The following is an 8,969-nucleotide window of genomic DNA, read 5'->3' as shown; positions in this document are numbered from 1 at the left end:
CCACAGAGAAACCCTGTCTCGAAAAACCAAAAAAAAAACAAAAACAAAAAAACAATGCATATAAAATAAAAATAACGTTAAAAAAAATACAAGAGGGACTGAAGAGATGGCTCAGCAGTTAAGAGCACTGGTTGCTCTTTTAGAGGACTCAGGTTCAGTTCCCAGCACCGGCTCACACCTGCCTCCAATTCCAGGGCTTTAACACCTCACACAGACACACATGCAGGCAAAACACCAGTGAATATAAAATAAAAAAATAATAAATGTTAAAAAAAAAAGATAGCACTAATTGTGCTACCAAAAAGTCTATCAGCTATATATTGTTACATGCGTAGAAAATATTTTCTTCAGTTTGGAACTAGGAATGTAGCTCGTAGAGTAGTTGCCTAGTAGGCTCAAAACTCTGGCTTTTAGCCCCAGTGCTGCAGGGTCACAATTAGTGTGTCAAACTTTCAATATGTGTATCTTTGAGACTCAGTTATCTACGCTCCAGAAATACTTTTTTTAAAAATATTTATTTATTTATTATGTATACAATATTCTGTCTGTGTGTATGCCTGCAGGCCAGAAGAGGACACCAGACCTCATTTCAGATGGTTGTGAGCCACCATGTGGTTGCTGGGATTGAACTCAGGACCTTTGGAAGAGCAGGCAGTGCTCTTAACCGCTGAGCCATCTCTCCAGCCCCAGAAATACTTTTTAAAAAAACCTTGCACTAGAGCATTACTGTAGCACACTGGCAGCAGAAGCTCTCCTATGTATTATCACATCACTAAACAGGGCTTGGTCAATATCTGAGAATGGCCTACATTCTTAACTAGGTGTATATACATGGAGTGCTCAGGGAAAGGGCTGGAAGGATAAATACATTATTCATTAACCCTTGTAAGGACAGGAAAATTTTGTATTTTACCCTATGCTTCTGACATTATTCTTTATATTTTAAGGATTTATATGTGTACATGTATACACACACATGCTACACTTTTCTAAATTGTATTCCAAAAACAAACAACCCAAATCTATATGTCAAATTGAGTGATATGGACAGATCAGTTTCCTAGTTCTTAGTCTCCTAAGGGACAGGGGCCGAACCTGAAGAACTTTTCCAGGCGGGCCTTGGCTGTACACACCTGCAATTGTGTACAACAATTGACTTGACTGAGAGAAGAAAATCAACAAATGAGGAGAGTCAAGACCAGCTTAGGCACATAACAAGTTCTAAGCCAGCCTGGGCTATAGCAAAATCCTGCGTCCAACTTAATACAAGCTAGGGTCATCTGAAAGGAGGGAACCTCAAGAAAAATGTCTCCAAAAATCCAGCTGTAAGGTAGTTTCTTAATTAGTTCTTGATACAGGAAGCCCTAACCCATTTTGGGCAATGCCATCCTGGGCTGGTGGTCCTAGGGTGTATAAGAAAGCAGGCTGAGCAGGCCATGAAGAACAAGTCAGTCAGCAGCAACTCTCCATGGCCTCTGCATCAGCTCCTGCCTACAGATTCCTGCCTTGCTTGAATTTCTGTCCTGACTTCCTTCAATGATAAACAGCAATATGGAAATAGAAGCTGAATAAACCCTTTCCTCCCCAACTTGCTTTTGGTCATAGTGTTTCATATCCCAGCAACTGAAACCCTAAGACACCCATCTCCTTCCAGAAAATAGCTTCCTGAGCAGAAGGCTAAAATCTTTACCATCAACAATACTCACAGACTGGGATGTGGACACAACTGTAGTGTTAACAGGGACCTGTCGCACTGTGGGGGCTCCAGTCCCAATGCTGATAGGGGTGCTTGTTGCCCCAGAAGCCACAGCCACAGTCTTAGACACAGTAGCATTTATACTGGGCAAGGACACCGTTGAAGAATGGACAGTTCCAGACCCACCAGCGACAGAGGCTCCTTGCTTTGCATGTGCTGCAACAGTAATAGTCTGGCCTGCTTTAGGAGGCATCACTCCCAGACCCTGCACAATGCGGATTGTGGCAGCAGGTTTTGCTTCTGAAGAGGCCACTGTGTTCTTTCCCTTCTGATCTGCCACACTCACACCAAGAGCTGGCATCAAGCGAAAAGCTGAATTCGAGGTTTCTGTTGGCTTGAGATCAGGAGTTACTTTGACCACGGTAGTACCTGCTGGAGCTGATGAAGGAACACTGGCTGAAGGGGTCTTGGCAGGGCTGTCTGCTGCATGGACAGGGTTGGAAGTGACGTGTAAGGTAGCGGAGATGCCTTTGCCTGCAGTGCCACTTCCTGTCCCAAAGAGGTCCTGAGTCAATTTGACTGTGGTAACCTGAGACTTGGCCAATGTGGCCATCATGTCCGGAGTGATTCTCAAAACCGTCTGGCCCTTGGCGTCTGTGGTGATGGAAGAGGGTGGCAGGCGCAGTACATCTTTACCCTGGATACGGAAGTTAGTGGCTGTGAGCGGAATGCTGCTGCCTGTCTGGGGCTTCACACCAAGCTGCCCAGTTATTGATACCTGGACGGGGAAATACAATACCAATGAAAAGATTCACAGTGCTAAACTGGTGTCATGGATTAGGCAAACCTCTACTCATAGGCATACAATTCATGTATCTTTAACTTTTCATTTTCAAAAATGGTCAACACAAACAAAAGTAAAGAAGAATATAACAAACCATATACCCTTTACCCAGCTTCAAATGCAATTACTTTGTCAATCTTATCTATCCTTTCCTGGCTTTAGCAAGGAATAGAAGTGATTGAGCTGGTGCTTTGGCAGAGTTACCAGCAGTACAGGTAAGCTGGGAGTTGAGACTTGCCCTCACAAAGGGTTCTAGAAAGTAAATCCAAGGCCTCACCACTAAGCTACACCTACCAGCCCCACCCCACAAGAACTGGAATATTTTAAAGTAAACCAAGATACATTATTTTGTTGAATGTGTGTGTGTGTGTGTGTGTGTGTGTGTGTGTGTGTATAACTTACTTAGCAAAGGATTTTGAGTTTTTTATTTTCGTTGTCTTGTTTTTGGGGTTTGTTTGTTTGAGACGGTTTCTCTGTGTATCCCCAGCTGTCCTGGAACTCACTCTGCAGACCAGGCTGGCCTCGAACTCAGAGATCCACCTGCCTTTGCCCCCAAATGCTGGGATTAAAGGCATAAGACACCACCATAAGGTGTAAAGGACTTTTTAAGCTAAAAATATTATTCACAATGCCATTACAATGGAGTAAGTACTGTCAGCATGTATATGATCATCCCACCCCATACCACCCTTTAGTAATTCAAATCCATCTATTTACAGTTAGCCCACGTGTTTTGAGCACTAGCATGGTGCACTAGCTCCAAGAAGGGACTCTGGAGTCAGACTACCTGAGTTCACCACTACCAGCTTCACGGTACCCAACATGTTATTAATAGCCTGACCCTCTGGTCTACTCAATGCCTTCCTCTTGGTAGCCCTTCTACTGGACCACTATCATAGAAAGCAAATACATATGATACTGGCCATCAAAAGAACAAAAAAATCAAATCTGATTGTTTCATGATTCATCTGTACACAATACTCCAGCCCAAATTCTATGTTGTCTTCAGAAGCAACATTTCTCTTTAAATTATTCATATTTACTTATTTCTGCTTCCTCACCTGACATTGCCTTTAACAATCCAGATCCTGGTCCCAGTCACAGCTGTTGAATAGCTACACACAATGAATCTCATCCATACTTTACAACATCCCACACAGGTGCTGTCCAATATTAAATCTCTATGTCCCAGATTCTCCATCCTCCAACTTTATTCCCTCTCAGTAAATGATACCACTATACCTAACTACTCCATACAGAGCCCACAGGAACACTTCTTTTAGACCCATATTCAAGCACCAGCAAACCACATGAGCTACATTCCCCTCTTGCCACAGCTAACAAACACCCTCCATCCCTCTTACCCAGGCTGCTGCAGCTGCTCTATAGTCTTCTTGCTTTCATTCTTGTTCCCCAAAGTGCACCGTATCCAATAGCTAGGGATTAACTACAAACCAGCACCCGATGAGTTCACAATCTGCCTGTGTTCACCGTCACATCAAAGCTTGACACTGTGACAAACGTCAACCTCACCAAATGCACTGCTTATGCACTAAGTTCCCTGTCACTCCACAAAAGTGTTCCTGATGTACCACACTCAATCTCCAGTCTACACACATAGTACTTTATCTCCAGGTCACCACTACATGGCACAACGACTTCATTCCCTTAAATGTCATTTCTTCAGAGAAGCTACTTTCCATCATCACAGCTAAACTAACACACGATGTCCCATCCATCTTCCATCTTTACCCAAATCACCACAGTTTGTTTTTGTTTTTTTTTTCTTATGATTTTTCAAGAAAGGATTTCTCTGTAGTTTTGGAGCCTGTCCTGGTACTCGCTCTGTAGAGCAAGGTAGCCTTGAACTCATGGAGATCTACCTGTCTCTGCCTCCTGAGTGCTGGGATTAAAGGCATGTGCCACCACCGCCTGGCTATAGTGTTTCTTGTTATCTCATACTTTTTTGTCGCCTACTCCTATGACATATGAGCTCCACAAAAGGGCTTAGTCTCTTTAACACAGCCTAAATTCCCCAAAGACAATACATACCTGCTAAATAAAAATGTTATTTTGTCACTGAGTGGATCTATTTCTTCACCTACCTACCCACGATGCCATGACAGACTGGCTAATGTTTATACAAAACACAGTGGGGTAAAGTCGACGAGAGGCACTGCTCTAGTACCAGGTGTCAAAAGGCTTCACAATTTTTTAAATATTTATTTATTTATTATGTATACAATATTCTGTTTTGCGTGTGTGCCTCCAGAAGAGGGCACCAGACCCCATTACAGATGGTCGTGAGCCACCATGTGGTTGCTGGGAATTGAACTCAGGACCTTTGGAAGAGCAGGCAGTGCTCTTAACCTCTGAGCCATCTCTCCAGCCCCCCACAATTTTTAAAGTGAGATCACATCTGCATATTCACAGTCAAGAAAAAACAAATGTATATTCCACCTTTACAAGCGACAAACTAAAAACTCTGTAAAATACGCCATGAAGCTAACTGCATAACCAGGGAAGCTACCCCATAACTCCAGCTACCAAATATTGAAATACACAAAAAGAGATGAGCATAAAGTTTGCTTCTGGGGTGGGGGTGGGGCACTCACTTGATAAATCTCCAAACCCTGAGACAAAGGCAATAAAGCCTCCTCCATAGGCACCCTGGCTGTTCAGTCTCATTCCACGCCTTAGCTCCTTTGCTTTTATCTTTAGGACACCACTCAGAGTCAGGTCCACATACCTGCTTGATGATGTTCTGTCCTGCGACATTCTGGATGACAGCTGTCGTGGAGGCACTTGGAGCAGAGTTCCCGGGAGAACTCATGGCTGGCTTGCTCACTGGGCTGACTGCAGCAGGAAGATTTGTCACTGTAAGCCCTGTCTGCCCAGGTCCAGGCCGCTGTACAGAGGCCGCTGCAGTTTGCCCCTTGACTGGAACAGTTGCCACAACTGCCTAGTTCAAGATGTGAAGTCAAGAGACCAATTAGACACCAAAATGGGATCAGCAGTCATGCAAGGGCCCTGTACAACTCCGCTCAGAAAGTATTCTGAAAGTACCCTTGCTATCAGAGCCTGAAGCTCACCACACCCTGGAATGTACACTCTATCTCCTATATTTGTTTTTTTGTTTTTCTTTCAATGAGCCAACTTTATTCCCCGAGGGGTGCACCGTTCCTGGAGGTACTGCAATACCAGGTGGATGCGTGGAGTGGACGAAGCAAGCTCCTATTCCAACTCCTAATTACAAAAATCCATTTAATATATTGTCCTCAGATAGAGGACATATCAGATATTAAACTGATAAGAACAGATACTACACTTGATCTTAGCCAAAAGGCCAAGAAGCGATTATCTCCTATATTTGTATCATGTTCACAATGTTTTACATTTAACCTCTTATTTCATTTCCATATGCTGAAGACATTTTACATACAGGAAAGGAAAATGAAGACAAAATATGTGAATCTTTCAAACAAGTGATCAGTGGCATGGCTAAAGGCACAATGGAAATTTAGAAGCACAATTCTCCTTCTACAGGGCCTTGATATAACAATGAAGATCTTGTTTCTGACATGCAAAACAGAGTACCTAAAAGTACTTTTCCAAGCTTTGAACATTTCCCTTGAAACTTTGAACATTAAATGAGTTCACTGAACTTCATCATTAATACCAACAATATAAGACTTCCAGGTCTTCCTCAAGCTCTACTTGTCTGAGTCACTGAGTAGCCCACTTCTAGGTCTATATGGTCCCTGTATCCCAATGACATGCAGCATCCACTTACCTGGGGTACTACTTTGGTTTGTGTAGCAGTGACTGGCACACGAATCTGTGGTCCTGCTGGCATCTGTGGTAGTGTCTGTGCTGGCCCTACTGACTGCTGGGAAACAGCAGGAAGGCTGGGCTGGGCTACCACCCGAACCTGGGGCAGTCCAGCTGAGCTAGAGTGGCTTACAACCCGAGCAGTAGCCTGAGAACTGGGTGGAGTCTGGATGGAAGCTGGGGAAAGCATCGTTCCTAGCTGTGGCATTGTTGGTGAGGACACCAGAAGAACACTATATGAAAAATCAAGGGGGAGAACACAAAACTCAGCACATGCATACAGAAAGACTCTAGAGGGAAAGAACAAGAGAAGAAACACAGGTACTTACCCTGAACTTGACTTAGCTGGCTCAGAGACAGTGGTAGAGCCACTTTTGCTCACTGCTGATACAGGTGGAGGAGATATGGGGGTGGTGGGCAATGCTGGCGTGGTGGGGGTTACAGGTGTAACTGGGGTAGGTGGCATGCTGGAGTCACTGAGGCTCATCTGGCTTTGCTCAGAAGGACCACTAAGACCCTTCATGGAGCTCTCCTTATTACTGGACTTCTAGAAAAGAAAAAGGGTCTACCTCAGGCATCATGAAGGCTCCTGATACACTCACTGGGTCAGGTAAAAGCCGAGTGTCTCTGCTGGCACACCTCATCTTAGAACCTCTAAAGTAAACGCCCTCACGAGATAACTTACCACCTTGGATGGCGGCTTGGGTTTTTGCTGAAGAGCTTTTCTGGCTTTAGCTGCTGCTGCTTGAGCTTGATGGATCCGTTCTATAAAGAAAAACATTATACAGTTTAGGAAATTTGGCCTTAGCATGCTTAATGAGAAGATCTTTGTTAAAAAACAAAGGCCTCTCCAAATAAAAGTTGTAATCCCACTTTTAGGGAGCCTGAGGCAGGGAAACAGTAAATTCAAGGCCAGCCTGTTACCAGGCTAGACTCTGTCGCAAAGCAAAGCAAACAAAACAAAAAGCTGGACTTGACTATGCACAATTGTTAAGTCCAGAACTGTGGAAACAAAGACAGAATCATACCAAGTTCAAAGCCAGCTTGCCCAAACAGCAAGATCCTGTCACAAAAACAAAGTAAGACAAACCATGGCCTTGTTGGTGGACTGGATTCTGCCTCCATAATCCTATCCTAACTGAATGCTACCAGAGTAACAGATCTGAAACAGAAGGCAGAAGCATCTAGTCAGCACTCTGAAGCTCACATACCAAACTCTTCCTCACTCCGGTCACGATGCAGGTAGATCCACAGCTTTCGTCCAATGTCGTATTTCACACAAGGGTCTTTTTCATAATGCAGTCGATCCAGTGCACCGCTCACTACAGTGTTCACCTATGAACAGAACAAAAGGAGACATGGGAAAAGTCCAGCCAAGATAATAAAAGTTATCTGGACTCCCAGGAAAAACTAGCAGATGTAAGTCACAGAGAATAACAATCTAGCTCTGTCCTTTCACTGGCTTACTTTGAAAGGAATGGTGTACAGCTAAGATACTAATTGTCTTCACTGTAATGCATCCTGTGAACTAATTAACTGTAGAAACCTTTCCTTTATTACAAGAAGGCTGGAGAGATTGCTCAGCAGTTAAGAGCACTGCTGGTCTTGTTCCCAGCACTCATATCAGGTGGCTCAAACAATGATAACTCCAGCTCCAAGGGATCCAATGCCCTCTGCTGGCCTTCATGGTCACCTACACTCACATGGCATGTGTTAATATAGACACATATACACAGAAATAAAATTTTTTAAAATATATCTTTTAAAAAAAATACAGTTGTGAATTACTGGGAATCAAACCTGGGTCTTCTGGAAGAACACTGTTCTTAACCATTAAGTCATTTCTCTACCCACTTGGCCATAGTATTTTTATTGGATTATTTTAGTGTTCTTACTATATGTATGATATGAATATAGTCAAACATTTGCCATAGTATGTGTGTGGCAGTCAGAAGACAACTTTCATGGCTGCTGCTCACCATCTATCTACCTTGTTGAGACACAATCTCTTGCTGTTTCTAACATACTGTGTTTTCCAGGCTACCTAGTCCAGAGAAAAGGTGAGTCTCCCTTGCCTGACTCCACCCTTACTTAAGAGATGCTGGGATTAAAGATCTGTCACCTCATCCAGCTTCATATACAGACTCCAGTGAAGTTAGGTCATCAGGCTTGCACAGCAAGTGTCTTTACCCACTGGCCCATTGATTTTTGAGGCAGGAGTCTTACTATGTTATCTAGGCTTCAAATTCAAAATCGTCTTGCTTCAGCCTCCCAAGGTAACTGGTATTTATTATAAGTACATGTCATCATGCCTAGATAGCTTTTATTCATTTGATTTGATTTTTTGTTTTGTTCTGATTTTTTGTTTGTTTTTGATACAAGTTTCTCTGTGCAGTTCTAGCTGTCCTAGAACCCATTCTGTAAACCAGTCTGGCTTCAAACTCAAGAGATCCACCAGTCTCTGCTTCCCAGGTGTGGGATTAGATGACTTACTCATTCATTTTATTAAAAGATTTTATGTTAGCCGGGCGGTGGTGGCGCACGCCTGTAATCCCAGCACTCGGGAGGCAGAGGCAGGCGGATCTCTGTGAGTTCGAG

At 43.5% G+C, this 8,969-nt stretch overlaps 1 protein-coding gene and 1 non-coding gene across 5 annotated transcripts in view; both read right to left on the bottom strand.

The window, feature by feature from the left end:
• Nfrkb (nuclear factor related to kappaB binding protein) overlaps nt 1–8,969 on the bottom strand; it is a 34,090-nt gene that overhangs the window by 3,895 nt on the left and 21,226 nt on the right. For all 4 annotated transcript variants that reach the window (XM_026779301.1, XM_013346324.2, XM_005346997.3 and 1 more), the window contains exons 18-23: nt 7,583–7,706; nt 7,057–7,136; nt 6,701–6,918; nt 6,334–6,604; nt 5,290–5,502; nt 1,707–2,474 (exon numbers count right to left, since the gene is read on the bottom strand). In XM_026779301.1, coding sequence (XP_026635102.1) covers nt 1,707–2,474; nt 5,290–5,502; nt 6,334–6,604; nt 6,701–6,918; nt 7,057–7,136; nt 7,583–7,706 — 1,674 coding nt within the window. The remainder of the gene's footprint in view (nt 1–1,706; nt 2,475–5,289; nt 5,503–6,333; nt 6,605–6,700; nt 6,919–7,056; nt 7,137–7,582; nt 7,707–8,969) is intronic.
• LOC113456150 lies at nt 5,708–5,898 on the bottom strand. Its single transcript, XR_003377014.1, has one exon. It is a non-coding gene; the product is annotated as a U2 spliceosomal RNA (small nuclear RNA).

The sequence above is a fragment of the Microtus ochrogaster genome, chromosome 5 (assembly GCF_000317375.1).
Source record: "Microtus ochrogaster isolate Prairie Vole_2 chromosome 5, MicOch1.0, whole genome shotgun sequence".
Taxonomy (NCBI): domain Eukaryota; kingdom Metazoa; phylum Chordata; class Mammalia; order Rodentia; family Cricetidae; genus Microtus; species Microtus ochrogaster.
This window is presented reverse-complemented; position numbering and strand designations above follow the sequence as displayed.